The sequence below is a fragment of the Anarhichas minor genome, unplaced genomic scaffold, assembly GCF_050575085.1.
Source record: "Anarhichas minor isolate MPS153535 unplaced genomic scaffold, ASM5057508v1 ptg000003l, whole genome shotgun sequence".
Classification (NCBI taxonomy): domain Eukaryota; kingdom Metazoa; phylum Chordata; class Actinopteri; order Perciformes; family Anarhichadidae; genus Anarhichas; species Anarhichas minor.
Window position 1 is genome coordinate 4,775,837 of NW_027466449.1, and position 17,338 is coordinate 4,793,174.

Here is a 17,338-nt window from a genome sequence, read left to right on the forward strand (position 1 = left end):
AGGGATTACTGACGGCCCAAGGCACAAAGTGTATTTCTGGAAGTAGAAGGCGTTTGATCTGTCTTATCAGATGGGCTCCGATTCCTATACTTTCATTGGGCACACATTCAGTCTGGCGTCAGCGGCAGATGATACAAACACGTGTGGAGGAGTGCATCAGCTCATGAGCAGAATAACGGTGGAGCTTTCAGAGGTTGTTGTTTTTTTCAGTATAGATCGGAATAAAGCAGAAATGATGACATTCATGCTCCTGCTCATAAACAAAGAGAGTGATGGAGGGATTTTATTTCTTTGAATTGGCCAATGTAAACATCAGTGAATCAGCAGTGAATAAGTAAGACACTGCGGTAAGCACACTATTACATTTTACTTGCTGTTTCAGGTCTTATTATGACATCACTAAATGGAATAGTAATCATAGAGATGCCAGAAATGAAGACTGAACCTGAAACACAAAATTGCGTCCCCCCCCCCCCCCCCCCCCCCCCTTCAGCTCACTTAAAAACAAGCTTTGCATATTTGTATTAATTGACTGAAAAAGGAGAACAGTTCACATTCGGTAATTATTTAATGAGTCACTATCTGGATAGTCTGGCTCGACGAAAAAGCACTCGACCAACCGCAGAGTGGTGGAGAGGCTCAAGAGGACACTGGACCCAAAAGCACCAAAAAGATCACAGAAAGAGAGAAATTACATGAAAAGCCCTGGCAAAATACAGTATGTAAAGATAAGGGAGCAATGAAGAAAAGAACAGGGGGGAGGTAAAATAAACCCAATTTATAACATCATCATCTTGTGCAGGCAGGGTGGGGTTATCAGGGGGAAATGCAAGAGGTTTGGGTGGAGGAAGCCTGATGAAAAGACCGAGATGAAACCGAGAGGAATGTGGGTGGGTAATGGAAACGGGGGGGAGGGGGGATGTTGTTTGAAGAGTGGAGAGATGGTAAATTGGCACCGTGAAATACAGGACAAAAAACTGGGGGAGAGGTGATTGAAGGAGGAGGGAAAAAAATGAGCAGATGGTAGCCTATAGAATCGAAGAATATTAATGTAGGACAGTGCGGGGTAAGATGGCAGCACGTGTGATGTGAACGATATATGTGATCATCTTTAGGTAGAAGTAAAGTGATTAATAAAACAAGAGACAGATAATCTAATCCTGTGTGAACAACCTGCTGCATTAACAATGCATCTATGTGGCCCAAGGTCTGTGGACACCCCTGTCCATGAAATTGTGTCCTTTTCTTGGGTTGTCTTTATGTTTTGGACTAGACACCTCATTAATGCTACAGCATCCAATTACATTCCTTACAAAGGGGTGCATCCAACAAAGAGAGGTCCACAATCTCTAATCTATTTTTCTCTCCCTTCACTCTCTCTTTCCTTTTATCTTTATCCTTATTTCGTCTAACCTTTTTCACGCCACCCTCATAAGTACATGCACACATAGCACACAATCACACATGCTCATTCCAGAGACACAAGTTTATATCTCCCCCATCAACATAGACAACTCTGTATCTGCATTGATTCAATAACTCTGTTTTATGTCTTGTTGCCTGGAAGAGGGATTTGTCCTCCTCTGCTCTGCCTGAGGTTTCTTGCATTGTTTTTCCCTGTTTAATGGTTGATTTGTGTAGTTTTACCTAAATTGAGGGCCATCATTTTGTATGTCGTACAGATTGTAAAGCCCCTTGAGGAGAATTTGTGGTTGTGATATTAGGCCTATTTATATAAAATGTGACATTTCATTGTATCTATGTGTGTTCAATCTGCACCACCCTTTTTTGTCATTTAACTTTGCACTAATAAAAAAAAACAAAGAAAAAAGCATATTAAAGCTCAAGTGAAATCAGATATCCTCCTATAAACATATACACTGCAATACTGCATCGAACTATTTTAGTAACAATTCTGATGTTCTGCTTCACTTCAGGTCTTTTAAAAGTGATGCTCAGTGATAAAACATTCATGATGAAGTTATCACTGTCTCTCCTCGTTTATAAACAGAGCACGGCAATAAAAGGAGATATCAACTGTGAAAAAGCGTAGGACGGAAGAGAGGAGGCAGACGGATAAGAGGACAAGAGAATGAGAGAAGAATGGGTGGAGGGAACGGAAAATAGAGTGAGCGAGAAATTTGCTGGTTAAAAAAAAAAAAGATTATGAAAAGAAGACGATATGGATTAAAAGGGGAAAACAGAGGAGATTGAAGCAGCCCGTGAAATACGATTACAGATACGAGTCTGTAAGTGAGAAGAAAGACAGAAGGGAATTAGCAATGAAGAGCAGTAAAAATAGAAAGGCCAAAAATAAATGAAAGCAAGAAAAAAAATGTAAAAGACAATGAGAATAGAAAATCAGAGGCATCGCCTATACACAGGTAAAAACAAAGTATGTGATCAGGAGTATAATGAAAGACAGATGATGAGATGTCAAAACTACTGCACATTTATGTCAGTTAAACATTGTACACTGGTGCACTGGCGGCCATGTTTTTGCTGATTAGCAGCGATGTCATCATGTGCTCGGTATCTGCCAGATGTATGTAGTAACTTCCTGTTCTTCTACCCATAAACTGTAACCACTGGTAAGTACAACTTTGAGGTAGGCTGCTGGTAGTTATCCCTTATACTATATAACATGTATCATGAGATAAGTTTTTTTAAATATTGCAGTCAAAATGGCAAATGTGTAGCACCAAGAGCAATGAATATAGTCCTACTGTTGTTTTAGTTCTGTGATAATGCATTTTTATATTCATCGAATAATCCTTAATTAGTGATGGTTATTACACACTGCTGTAGTTTAGAGTAATATCCCCAACAGTATAATGGGATAGGCTCAGGCTCAGCTGCACCAGGACCAGCTACAATATTTGAATACTGTTTACTCATCAATAATTCAACACTCTGAAGGACCCCGTCTTCACAATGAGCCCTTTAATACTTGAATACTTGGGTACATTTACTGTGAACAAGCCTATGTGTATTTTAACGCAGTATTTTTCCACTGTGGAATCGTTACTTCAGTGCGTATTTTATTTCCTCTGCCTCAGGTTACCACCATCTATTTTTAAACTCTGTGTCCAAAACTGACACACCATTCTCTTCCGGCAGGTACTGAAGGAGAAGGAGCACAAATAGCTTAATTTAAATCCAGAAGATGTGTAAATTCATTGTGTTTGAATCCCTATGAGCCTCCCTGTAACATGCTGACTGTCATAGTGCTTTTGTCAGCACAAGCAGAAATGAATGTGCCATCATACCGGTGCAACGCATGATCATATCAGGCCAATCATGCAAGCAATCTATTTTTGAGCAATTATTTCCTGATAACCTCTGCAATGCAGGCAAACCTCTTATTCAACCCCCCCCCCCCCCCCCCCCCCCCCCCCCCCCCGCCCCCACACACAATTACTGTAGTGATCACTTTCATCATCATTGATCTGCAATATGTTCTGTATTTGGTTATCAGTTTGTTAAGTTATATATAAAGGAGAGAAAAGTACAATAATTACGTCCTAAATGTAGAATGTAAGTAGAATTAACCGAGCGTGGTAATATTTATGAAAGTACCTCATAACTGTACTTCTGTGAGGTACTTGAGTAAATGTACTTACTTGTATACCACCATTGACTTCACCTGTATTATGACGTCACCTCACATAAGTGCATGATGGATTAAGAAAAGCTTCTCTTGGGGTTATGAAGCATACCAATCAACAAGAAAATGTATTATTATTAAAAGTATCAACCAGCAGGATCACAATGTGCTTAGACATGCAAGTACTGAGCTACAAGCAATGGAAAGTTAATAATGAAAGGGAAATATTGCACTTTTTACTTGCATACATTGTTATACACTAAACACACTATGGTATATAATGTAAATTGCATCCACTTGAATCAACTACAAAATTAAAATGCCTCTTACAGATTGATACATCCATTAAAAAAACAATTTATAGGAAGTAACAGTATCATATATTAGAATACACCTAAAGGCTTTATTGTGCATAATGAACACTTTTTTGGGGGATTCCTGTGTACCTTTTTTTGATAGATGATAATCCATCATTTTTATTCTGAATACAGGGCCTGTACTTGTAGGCCCAATGCAATGTTTTTTTTTTTAATTTGTTGTAGTAATTAGCCTACTTTTGATTGAGTAAATACATGAATACCTATTCCACCAATGGTTAGTTAATTAAAATACGAATATAAGAATACAAGCTGTAGGTTAGTAGTTTTATTTGAGTCATTTCTCACATTCTTATTACGTGTTTGTGTTTCAGTGGTGCTGATAAATTGCGCCCCCTGGTTGTCCCCTGAGAGAATTACTCCCAGTAACCTCTGATTTTCGGTTTCTCCACCAGATCCCAGTGATAGTTTGCAATGGCAGCTATTGACTGCAATGACCTTCCCTGAGGTCGCCTGATGACTGGAAGAATGAGGACGTGAAGAAATCATATGCGACCTCTGTGAGCTTCCGCCTTCACAGATTTAAGAATATAGGATTAAGTGAGGATTAAGAAAATCATAATTATTGTACAGCTAGTAAGAATATACCTTGAAATGGTAATAATAGGCTATTGCTTAAATACGTGTTACTTTATTGGGAGAATTTCAGATATAATTCATTTGATTTTACTTTAAAAAAATCTAAATCTTTAGGACTCATAAAACAGTGGAACAGACGCAGACGCATGCTGGGCGAGAGCCGTTTTCATTGATACAGATCACACTGAAACCTATGATTATTTTAGAGGCTTTATTCATACCTGTTGTTTTCTCTTAGCACTTTATTTATTTTAGTTTATACTAAACATAACAATAATAATTCGGGAGTTTACCGAAGTTTTTTTTCCAACTATTGCACTAGACAGTTTATATGTGGATGAATCGATGTGTAAATCCAGAGGCAATAGCAGTACATTTGCAATTTAATCTATAATTTTAGATTGTGCCTTATTTGGCAACTAGGCCTTTAAATATCCCATGATCCTTCACGGTTTTTGAACGTTTAGAGTCAAGAACGAGCTACTTTTAAACCACATAGACGATCTTTACAAGACCAAACTGCCGCTCGCAATTTCATACGTTTATTGTTGATTAACGTCACACTGTAGGACCACTTCCAAATTTTCTGACACCGTGATCTTGTATACCAGCTGTCTGTCTTCCTACTTATCTTCCGCAAACCCATTCTTACATCCGGGCATTCGGAAGGCTTGCACTCTGGGCTACATACGGGGGACCTGGTTTCTCATTCACGCCCAGGGGAAAGTCCCCGGACCGAAGGCAGAGAGTGTCCTGGGTAATTCCAGTGTTGGCTCGCGCTACATCATTGTGAAGCTAAGAGGTTCATTGAACTGAGCTTGATGATTGTGAGTCGACCTTGTCAGCGTCACTAGTTATTGCAAGAGCGCAGTAACTAACGCCGAAACAGAACGGGGCTCATTCTCGGAATGCACATTTTTTGCATGTAATGTGTAATCTTCGCATTTATAATAATAATACTTCTCTATTAAATCGATGATATCTAAAAAAGTCATAGTATAGTAGGTCCAAAAAAATGTCATAAAAAGCCATAATATAGTGTTAAACAAAACATGAAACATTTCATAAACGTCATATTGCTGCCCTCTACTGTTTGTTAAATGATCGTCTTAACAGTAGTGCAGAACTGCGTAGTGCTATTTCTCCAATTTTCCCCAAGTCTCTGAAGCTTTCTTTCCCCAATTTGAGGTGAGTAGTTCTCTCACTGCATGAAGAAGGATGTGTTTTACTGTCTCTGAAGGTCCACATACATATTCGCAATCAGAGCCAATCGCCAACAATGACCAAGCCCCCAGCCTGGTTAAGACTACTGAATATTCTCTATTTTCTATTGCAGGCCAAATAGCCTTCTCCCCTGTTTCCTCTGCCACATTTATTTGTGAGACTTGTTTATTGTATTCTGGTGGTCTGTATTGTAGGGCAATTTATATTTCATCATTTGATTAATCTCTCTCTGTCAGTAGGCTTAACCAGGTCTGGGTGTGAAATGTATTTATCGTATTGAAGTTAACACTGTTGCTGAGTCACTGCATTTACTGGAATACCTGGTTCATTGGCTCTACCGGTTTACGTGAGAGGACACGTGGTTAATTGGTGGTTATATCACAAAAGGCTCACAAAGCTACAAACTCAATCTATTAGAACATCGAGAATCATTTTTAAGTACGCCATCTCCCACTTGTGCATTACCTTATATCGCATTGGTTAAGTCATGAAAATAAGTCTCAAATTTGCAAACACGTATAGGGCTCCATCTAGTGGTTAGAAACGTGACATGCAACCAATTCAATTCAAACAGAGAGCCTGACATAAATTCGGGGAAATCAACCTGATATTAGACTATAATTTGGCAAAAACAAACTTAAAACTCTCGGAAAATACCAATAATTCACCTTTTTCTCATGAAGCCTCCCGGACATTTTGCCAATTTCGGGAATACAATTAGCAGCAATCTTTAATATTTTAACAATTCAAACAACTCGGATGCCGTAGGCGTTGCATAATAATTAACGTTCTCTGTGGACTGTCATATTCGGTGTACAACTATTTATTATTTAAATTGTCTTGAAACATTATAATATGACAGTTTTACTCCTGAAAGGATATCACTGTTTATAATGTGTGTCTCTCAGTGAACTATGCAATACTGCCCCTGTTGTTATGGTGCAATATGAGTACACTGACCATGGTGCTGTGCCTCATCATTGATTCTGCATTGTGTGCACTGAACTTGGCCAGTGGGTGTCCATTTTCTCTCCGGTGTCACCTTTCTGCACGGCAGCGGGAGAACAAAGACACTTGTTTTCCCATGGTAGCATCACTAGAGGGAGCACTGCATGTACAGCATCCTCCCTAATACACTCTGACATGAGAGGCTCCCACACAGGCGTACATGGACATACTGTATACTATTGGATTAGGCAGTACACAAAAAGATTACAGTGTCACATGGTGCCCCCTCCAAATGGTGCCTGCCAGTAACCTACTTCCCCCTTCTAAGCCATCCCATCATTCATTTGGAGTGGGCGTGGGCTCACGCAGGAGCCGCTCAACAGCATCATCACAAAGGTTCAGCTCCTCCCTGCCGTATCCTGGAGAGACAGAGGGAGGGAGAGACAGGGAGAGGATCAGGGTCAGATGAATTCCAGTCTGAGTGACGAAGGCAGTGTGTGCAAATGAAGAGGAGAGTCTGTGAGCGTGTGTGTGAGAAAGGACGAATCAGGAAGGGCTAGAGACAGAGTTGGGGGGGGGGGGGCTGGGGGTAGGATTGTGCGCGTGAGGGAGACAGTGAGGATATCCAGGCAGGAGGAGGAAAGGGACATAAAGGGAGGAAGAAAAAGGGGGGCAGGAGGTAAAAGACAAGACAAGGGGACCCAGATTAAGAAGGAAGATGGCTGAGCCGGAGTTGAAATCACGGAGCAGCCGGGAGAGTGTTGCCAAGGCAGCAAGCCAGGAGAAGATTGGAGGTAGGTACAGTGCATGCTCACACTCCTGTAAACACCACATGGTGCAGAGCTGCATTATTCCGCCATGCGCTCTGATGCAACACTGTCTAATGCCAGTATACCTACAGATTAATGCCGCTATAGAGATGGTGTTTTGTGGTGATAGTGACAGGTCACCGAGGTTGACAGGTGAGGAAATGTCACACCTAATTCATAAAAATAGAGCTATGTTTCCACACGGGCCCTTTACTGGGTGTGTAAGCACAATTACCTGATAATGTGGGTGTGTAAATAAATAGGGCGAAGTGAATAAGATGAGTACGTTTCTTTAGGAAAAGGTTTTAAAAGTGTCCCAGATGAGCCTGCTTCACCTGTTCTTGAGCAGTCCATGCCACACCAATTTGCTGAACCACAATGCCACACTGCTTCTATCCCTCGCTGCTTGACACACAGACATTATTAGTCTGTTTTGTTTATTGTTTACATATAAGTTTGGTATTTTATTCTGTTCACAAAAGTAATCAAAAATATATATAATATAAAATATCTCAGCAAAGGAAAACTTCAAAATACACTTGTCACTTTGATGATTTTCTCTTTTTTGTGATCAACACTTAATGGTTTAACTTCAAATGTGAAACTCTCATCTCCTGGTCGGCTGTCCCTTATTCTCCAGCAGTTGAAGCGGACCCAAACCAAGACGGTCTGATTGTAGAGCAGCCTGCGTCTCCATCTACCCACATGATCCCTGCTCCCACCGCCACAATCCCTGCCACCGACTCGCCCGCCAAAGGGGAGAAGATTGTGCTCAAACGCAGCATCACCCTCTTCAATGGTGTGGGAATGATCATCGGCACCATCATTGGCTCTGGCATTTTCGTCACTCCAACAGGCGTGGTCAAAGAGACTGGTTCAGCTGGGCTCTCCCTGATCGTCTGGTCTGCCTGTGGCGTGATCTCTACCATGGGCGCCCTATGCTACGCTGAGCTTGGCACAACCATCACCAAGTCGGGGGGGGACTACACTTACATCCTGGAGGTGTACGGCGAGCTGGTGGCTTTCCTAAAGCTGTGGGTGGAGATGCTCATCATCCGGCCGTCATCACAGTACGTGGTGTCGCTGGTGTTCGCCACCTACCTTCTGAAACCTCTGTACCCAAACTGCCCCGTGCCTGACAGTGCAGCCAAACTCATTGCCTGCTTGTGTCTAAGTGAGTGGCCGGGGTAACCGCGCAAATACTTCTCTTTCTACACAGATGACAATAATAAGAAAATCACTCATTTGATACACTTTAATCCATGGTGATTATTCCCCAACAACCTAATTTGTAAGCTTCTATATGTCTCTCCCCACCTCCTGTAGCCTCCCTGACGTTCGTAAACTGCATCAGTGTGAGAGCGGCCACCAAGGTGCAGGACTTGTTCACAGCCTCCAAATTACTAGCCCTGATCATCATCATCATCTTTGGCTTCATCCAGATTGGCACAGGTGAGTCCCACTTCCTCATTCAAATCTCTGCTGTATAGCATTCTCTGGCCGCAGGTCTACAAAACACAAAGAGACCAAAAGCAATGACAATCACACAAAATGAATCAGACCATCAATTGCCAGCTGGGTTTTGCAGTTCAGTCAGTCTCACTATCTGGTATCATTTCCAATGTAGCATCTAACTACAGACATCTTGATCCCAACTTGATGCTAAGTTGACTGGACGAGTTAGACAACTTGATACTAAGTGCAATCTTTTGTAAAACATTATTGTTAGACTGTCCACATGAAAAACAAGCTGGCTCATCTTCACTTTAGTGTGAAAAAACGGGTCCTTGTTTGACGTGTGTGTGATGAGGCATGTATCATCATACTTTGCTCCAAATCCTCTTTGGTGGGTGAATAAGTGTTTTTCTATCCCAAAAAATATAGTTTTCTCTCTCATCCAATATGATAAGTGTGTATTTCCCAGCATGCAGCTGTATACAGTGTGTTAATCCATCTCCCACTTGTTTATGTTTTTGTTTATTGCAATAATGATGCTCATAAAAGTGTTATAAAATAAAAGCAGATACGGTTTTATCAAAGTATAGTTATATACATTACTGTCTCAGTGTCTCACTGGCGCTGCTGAAACCCAGGTTTATTTCTTTTATCTCTAACGATCAACAAATTGTTGACGAACACTAATGAGCCCAACCGAGCAGACTGCCCTCCTTTCAGTTTGTTAGCAGCTAACTGAACACAAGGCTTGTCTGTCTGCAGCCATGTGATTGAGTCTGAGCGAGTGTGAAGCCATACATACATACATGTGTGTCTGCATGGGTGTACTTTGAGGTTGGACACTGATGAGCAGAATTGGTACATGACTCATCTGTACAATGTGTAGCCTCTATAAATATGTCTACTGTATATCCTGGAGATATGTAATATGTGACATATGTAGCAATATGTTAGAATTGATATCGTCATATGAGGGACATAGTGGACATTCTAGAAACACTGATGCTGCAAAAAATGGGACAGTTCCTCTGCCTGCAGTATTTCATTGGCCTTACAATGAATCTCAGTGTGAACTGAATCTTCCATATGATTGTTCTTAACAGGAGGCAACTGCTGATGTTATTCACAAGTGCCAGTCACCTCCATCTTGACTATATGTATATATCATTTCAGTTTTTAAAATCATATGTATGAATACTTTTCAAAACTGAAGTAGCAAAGCAACTGAATCGGCTCCAGTCATGCCAGTCGAAGGAAGTTAGTGCGTCCATCGTCTGCTCCATGCTACATCTGCTACTCCCCCCCATCCCCTTTTTTTGCAAGGTCACACCCACCACCATTGTGCTCCACACTGTGTTACCATGGAAACTAGGCGTCGAAGCTTGCCGGCTGTTGTCACACTGTGGTCTTTCAGAGCGCGAGTGAGAAAGTAATGTGTGTGTAGTACAGGCCTCACGAAAAGCAGAGTCATTACCATCTGAAAGCGACAGGTAGAGGAGAGAGCCGCGCAGGAGCAAGACTTCATGCACACACACGCACACACACACACACACACACACACACACACACACACACACACACACACACACACACACACACACAGCTCACATGGCAGTTGCCCTCGCTGATGATACACTGGATTTGTTAGCTGCTGTGGATAAACGAGAGAAGATATTTCAAATGTCAGCTGAACAGGACCTGATTATGTTTCAGTACATCAAAGCAGATGCTCAAAGCTGGAGGCAAAGTGTTCGGACAGAGTCCCGACTGGCTTGTTCAAAATGTCAGGCCTGTCAAAGGGCCGGCAGCGACAGAAGTAAAAGGGGAAATAAAAATGGAGCAGCAGCCCTGAATGAGAATCCATTTAATTTATATGAAACCACGCAATTTCTTCATAAACTAAAGTAGTTACTTTAGAGAGAGTTTCAGTTGTCTTGGATTCATTTAGCTTATTCTTCTTTCTATGTGTGTGCAGGAGATGTGCCGTACCTGACACCGGAAAAAGCATTTGAAGGCAGCAAACTGGGCGTGGACAATATTGTCTTGGCTCTGTACAGTGGACTCTTTGCTTTTGGAGGCTGGTGAGGCATTTGTGACCTATTTTGATGCAATTATAGACCAGAATTAGAAATCATTTATTTATAGCTGCCAACTGTTTGCTTTGCAAAACAACGTACAGTTATTCCAGTCTTTACCCAATCGCTAAACCATTGTTTAACTCTATTTTTTTTAGGAATTACCTGAATTACGTGACCGAGGAGATGATCAATCCAGAGAGGTGACATAAATGTGATGAATGTTGTTTTGAGGATTGTACAATGCCAACAGCATGAATACCCTCATCCATGACTGAGCTTGTTTCGTTTGATTGCATGGAGTAACAACATACAAAGTGACATGATGCCCCTTACATTTTAATGCCATCCTATACAAAAGCAACCTCAAAAAACGTCTGTAGAGCTGAATACAAAGGATGGAAACAATCAGATATTGTGAGAGAATATGGTGGGTTTTCCTTCCTCAAATGACCTTTGACCACTCCTCCATAGGAACCTGCCCTTGTCCATCATCATATCCATGCCTATAGTGACGGTGGTGTACGTTTTGACCAACCTGGCCTACTTCACCACCATCTCTCCTGAAGAAATGGTCGAGTCTGAGGCGGTTGCTGTGGTGAGCTTTGTATCTCTGCCACACAGTTACAGACTTTGCAGACTGTAAAGTCAAAGTCATCAGTTGCATCTTTTTGGCAGGCTGTGTTTTCTCATGTATGTTGTGCTGTTTGGCAGAGTTTTGGGGAGTACCATCTAGGTGTGATGTCCTGGTTGATTCCTGTCTTTGTGGGACTGTCCTGCTTTGGAGCCGTCAACGGATCCCTGTTCACGTCAGCAAGGTGTGTGTACGTCTGAACGGAGAGAATACAACTTAAGTAGCATTTCTATGCTGTAATACACCAGTTTGTAACTTATATAAATGAGTTAATGCAAGGTTAGGGAGTGCGTGTTTATGGGATGTGTGTTTACCAGTTTTGAGCACAGTTTATTTCCAATACTTAAACGACAGTCAAATATTGTTCTTCACGGTGTTGAACTCTCAAATATAGGGAGCATATGCAGTCTCACATGATATGACGGTAAATCTGAGACTGTTACGGGTTAGAAAACGTTATGTTATCTCTTCTAGGTTGTTTTATGCCGGAGCTCGAGAGGGTCAACTCCCTGCTGCTCTGGGTTTGGTCCACACAGACCTCTTCACACCAGTGCCGTCCCTCGTCTTCACAGTAAGACGCCTGCTACTAACAGCTATGATCTGACAGCTACTTTTTTGTTTGTCACCTTTAGAAATTCCTGTTGTCAAATCAACTCAACAACCTTATGATGAAATCCAATGAGGTTTTTGTAAATAAAAGGTGCACTAAGTGACGTACGACCTTTATTGACGTACATCTGCCATAAAATAATAGCTACAGATTTCTGACAGGTGTCCTGCACTTATGAGCAGTTGAATATGTCGATTAAATTGTTTTAATTGTTTAATCGAATTGTTTTAGATTTCTTTTGTCAAAGCCTCTAAAACTAGTCACAACTCAGTGAATGTTCACAGCATGAAAGCATTTAGCGGAACACAAATTCCACAAGAATTGGCCTTAAAACATATTTCCAAATAACTTGAGGAGTACAACATGTGTGTGTTTTTATGCTATGTATACAAACCTAATACGATCTTGTCTTCCTTTTGTCTTCTATCAGTGTTTGCTGTCCATGATGTACACCATCTCGAAGGATATCTTCTCTGTTATCAATCTCTTTAGCTTCTTCACCTGGCTGTGTGTTGGTATGGCCATTGCCGGCATGCTCTGGCTGCGCTATACCAAGCCCGACCTCAGAAGGCCCATTAAGGTAGAGTAACCATGTCGGGACAGGTTGTGTTGCATGTGATAAATGCTTTTTGCTCTGGAGATTTATCTAAGAAAAGTCATCTTTAAAGGATTCAAGACTCACTGCAAGGTGTACAACTTATGTAAGACCTGAACCTCAGCCAGTTTCTTTGTCTGCCCAAAACATCAACACGTCTCCTGGTTTCATAGAGCATCCACTTTTCTTTTCTTTAAAAAAAAAAAAAAATGAAAGGACCATTGTATCACTGCTCTTGTTATTGGTAGAACCACACTGTTTTTTCAGAATAGGACGGAGTGGTGTTTCCACGCATACATGGCTCTTTGTTTCTGTTCCATCATGGGAATATTACTTTGGTTGACCGGTCTTTCATGTTTGCTTTCAGCCTGAGTGCTCTCAGCCTATTTGTTTTATAAGATGAACCTCTAACAAGCAATAAATAGCTAAAAACACCAAAATAAAAGCGCTCATTATGCAGAATGGTATTGTACAGTATAGTATAATAATGACACATCATTATTTATTTATTGACTATATTTTGTATTATTGATCTGTTGTAATAAGTAACTACATTTATCAAATCAATGCAGCAGCATAAAAGCATTTCCCCGTCTCAAGTGGAGTAGAAATATAAAGTAGCAGAAAATGAATATTATAACCCAATAAGGCAAATTACCTCAACTGCTTATTGTATCAATATCTTATCACATTATCAATAAAAGTTGCATTGTTATGACGATTTTACATGATTCGTTATTTGACATTTATAGTTTTGGTTCCATTTTTCCAGCTATATAGAGATACATGTATCATTGTAATAAGTAATAGCAGCAATGTTAAAAAAGACTCAACAATTAAATTCTAAAGGTAATTTTGTCAAATATTAGCAGGCTTCTTTATCTACCCTCCTTCACAGGAACAAACGCCTACATCTATGGTATTTGTCTTCTTGCAGGTGTATCTGTTCATCCCTGTGACTTTCGTTTTGAGCTGTGTCTTCATGATCGTTGTGTCCTTCTGGGCAGCCCCGTTTGAGTGTCTGGTAGGCAGCGGCATTATTCTCACAGGCATCCCGGCGTACCTACTGGGCTACAAGTGGAAGAAACCTCACGTGGTGAAGAAGGTGCTGGGTGAGTGGATTCTTGTTTTCTTTAATACCGTCTTTGTGTATTATTTCAGGCAAGACCGGAGAAGCGTTCCTTACAGTTTGTTGTGAAATTCACGTGAGAATATCTGCTCGAGTGCAGCTGTGGACAGTGATACATTTGGTTTGTTTATATAGTCGGCAGGAAGGACGCAAACCAAGACGTTGAGCCGATGTTACATTCAATCTACAACCTGCAGTAACCTAGTAAAAGAAAACAGACAGGGCTGATGTTGATGAGTTGTTTCTCCTCAGAAATCTTCACCATGTTCTGTCAAAAGATCTTCATGTCTGTTCCTGAGGAGAGGGAGCAGCATGAGGCGGCCGAATAACGCTGGACAGACGAGATGAACAAGATGATGGACCGTGTCAATATTTGTGTCTGAACATTTTTGACATGTCGACATTCATTCACTTCACTAAAGCAATTTCTTTTAAAACTTTAACTAACCAGGCATGTAACTGTGAAGCAAATTGATATTGATAAGGGCGGCTTGGCAATCTCGGTAAAGGAGGGGTTTAGCCTAAAAAGTATGAAGGCATATCTTTGACAATTACATCTACTTTAATCCTAGAACATGCTTACATTTAGCCTGTTAGTGAGTTAAAGGAGAGTCATGCCCTGATTTTAAATAGCGAGTAAGTATGTGCTGCCAACACAGTGTTAGAAGCTGCATTCAGATACTCTAGCGGCCTAACATACAAGTTTATTGTTCAGCTAAAGTGTAGAGATAAGTAGCTTAGCGAGACAAGACATTTGATAACTACAAACGACACATAGTTTAATATAGTTTACAGTTTTATAGAATATGAACGCTACTAACCTGTGAGTTAAAACTGAGGACTTTCTGCAACAGTTAATGATGTACGGACTAATTTCAATTAAAACGACCTCACATAAGATACTAAGACACAGCGCACGGTGTATAAATAAGGCCAGGGTCGGAGGAGGCAAGGGTTAACTAGCATAACACTGATTACATTATATTCATATGCTACTAATATTTGTGTTAATTACAACTGATTTTGACATTTGTACATTTTTTAGTATTCATTTGTAAAATGAATCCACAGCACTACGTGAAAGCACAAGCTAAAGTGAGACAAAAGAGTGTACGTAATATTTACTGACGATGCGTTGCTGTGAAGCAGGTCTGTTTCTTGTATCATTTTACTCTCACATCACACCATGTCAGTGTCATGCAGTGCTCCATATGTGATGGTATTTGATGAAATGACAGTGAATACCAGCAGCTGTTTGTAAGGCGTTCTTATAAGAAACTGAAGACCTGCATAGACGTCCTTCTGGTTGTATTTAGAAAACTCAATTGTCGTGTTAGTGTTTTGTGTTGTTTGTATATATTATCTGTGCCAGCAATTGTAGTACTGATAATCTGTTTTTTTTTTGCTTTTTTTATTGTCACTATAAGTCCGGAATGAATGTTACTAATTTAGTGACATCAGCTTTGCTTTTATATTTTACCGATAAAATCTTACTTTTAAACGGAATATCTGAGGTTTTCCTAAATTGTAAAAACATTGTCAATTTACTCAAAATCCCAGAGGAAAACCGTCTCAGAGGGAGATGAAGGAGGGTGGAGGTTTGTTGGGAAAGTTTTCTAGAATTTGCACAGAATAGAGACAGTCCTCTGAAGAATCAGACAATCACAGTTTTGCAGGACACTGTCAAATCAAATACATGAGCTGAAATTGGGTAATAATCCATATTGGTTTGAGACATCAAAGAGAAAATTGAAATATTTTCAACATGAATTAAGCCAAAGCTTTCAGAATTTTGAACAACAGCTGAATGAGGGAAAAGCTGAAAGTCATAACATCAATGTTGCAGCGAGAGATGAAATGTGGCATTTCTACAACCGTCATTATATATTCTTAAGGAAGTTGGACCGAGTTCTCACAACAAACTAGACAACAATCAGCGTTTAGCAGTGGAAATAAATCTACCTGTAAACATAATGGGTTGTATTTACCATCCAATGACAATGACACCCATAAAGGCCTCTAATGTTAACACCAGATTGAAAGAAAAGGTGATATGAAAGTTTCATACAAATTTTGGAACATACTGCACCTTTTCCACTCCACGATTTATTAAATGTCATGTACTGAACCATGTAAAAACCTCACAAAAATGCAACTTTTACTGATACAATAAGCAGTTATTTGCCTTATCGGGTTATTTGCGTATATTATCACATCGCCACTGGTGGACAGTAAATTAGTACATTTGCTCTAGTAAATATTGAAGTACTTTACTTACTTACTATTCAACAGCCAGATAGATAGTAGCACACCAATTAACAGCACAATAGTGAAAGAACTAATCTAAAAACACACATTTTATCATTGATTGACTACCCATCGTATATTTCATGTTATGCATAACATACTGTATCTCTGTGAACAAAGTGCTACTGTGTGTATGAATCAATAAGACCTATTTGCCTAATAAAAGTGTTCTGGACAAAAAAATATAATAGAGTATTTTTAATTTTAAAAGTTGAAGATACCTGTGTCAATTATTGTAACTGTTGTCTTTCGGAGGGTACATGTAACAATAAACATATTTTTGTTCAAAGTTGGCCTGTTTGTTTGTGTTTTGTAAAGCACACAAAAGAAGTGTTCCTCAGTGGGTGTAAATCAGATTCCTCACTGCTGCGTAAATGCAGCGTCCTAATATACTTGCATCAGTTAACAAAAGGCCAACCCCAGCCTCTCTGCAGATAACAGCTTCTAATAGAACAAGCAATCCCAAAACACAAGATAGCTTCTGTCCAAATGAGGATGTTTCACGAGCACGGTTTTCTCAAACAGTCGGGCCAACGGCGGTATCATATCTGCCATCGAGTGTTTAGGTAGTCATCTGTATGAAATGCTCTGTCCTCTCTTGTTTGTCTTGTCTTGTTTGTTGGCTGTCAGACAATGGTGCAGCCGATGCCTCTGATGTCAGGAGAGTTCATATCCGTTTGAAAAGGAAATGAGAGGGTCTAATGGCTGCTGATGGAACCAGTATCAGAGCTACTGGAGACAATATTAGTGATGGGAGATTGGACAGGCAAGGAGCCAATATTGCACAAGTGACGTGTGGACTGTTTGAAACCTTCTGCAAACAGGGACTTGATCAGGGACTTGATTTGTAAAAGAATAAATCAGTACATAGAGTACAGTCCAGTCCAGCAGTGGAGTCAAATCTAATATTCTTAGTTATTTACATAGAAAGTAAACACAAATGACATTAAACATACTTAAGCAGTCTTTACCATGAATGAAATGCTTTA

At 40.3% G+C, this 17,338-nt stretch overlaps 1 protein-coding gene and 1 long non-coding RNA gene across 3 annotated transcripts; both read left to right on the forward strand.

Annotated features, from left to right (window-relative positions):
• Positions 1-5,070: 5,070 nt before the first annotated feature.
• Positions 5,071-7,117, forward strand: LOC142952708 (uncharacterized). The gene is made up of 2 exons (XR_012954709.1): positions 5,071-5,751; positions 7,064-7,117. It is a non-coding gene; the product is annotated as an uncharacterized LOC142952708 (long non-coding RNA).
• A 194-nt stretch (positions 7,118-7,311) lies between these two features.
• LOC142952695 (large neutral amino acids transporter small subunit 1-like) lies at positions 7,312-16,638 on the forward strand. 2 transcript variants are annotated; one of them, XM_076094575.1, is made up of 11 exons: positions 7,312-7,529; positions 8,185-8,718; positions 8,871-8,996; positions 10,975-11,080; positions 11,233-11,277; positions 11,549-11,672; positions 11,789-11,892; positions 12,183-12,279; positions 12,749-12,898; positions 13,851-14,025; positions 14,295-16,638. In XM_076094575.1, exons 1-11 carry the CDS (start codon positions 7,454-7,456, stop codon positions 14,369-14,371), a joined length of 1,614 nt encoding a protein of 537 aa, XP_075950690.1. In that variant the 5' UTR covers positions 7,312-7,453; the 3' UTR covers positions 14,372-16,638. The 2 variants fall into 2 exon arrangements, with proteins under 2 accessions (XP_075950690.1, XP_075950698.1); XM_076094583.1 differs by having other exon boundaries at positions 8,188-8,718.
• The last annotated feature ends 700 nt before the right edge of the window (positions 16,639-17,338 follow it).

What these genes read in the sequence shown, in the direction of transcription:
- LOC142952695 (XM_076094575.1), top strand. Translation starts at nt 7,454, where the DNA reads ATGGCTGAGCCGGAGTTGAAATCACGGAGCAGCCGGGAGAGTGTTGCC. An exon ending in CTTCATCCAGATTGGCACAG is followed by an intron (nt 8,997 to 10,974) that starts GTGAGTCCCACT and finishes ATGTGTGTGCAG; the next exon opens with GAGATGTGCCGTACCTGACA. An exon ending in TGCCGTCCCTCGTCTTCACA is followed by an intron (nt 12,280 to 12,748) that starts GTAAGACGCCTG and finishes GTCTTCTATCAG; the next exon opens with TGTTTGCTGTCCATGATGTA.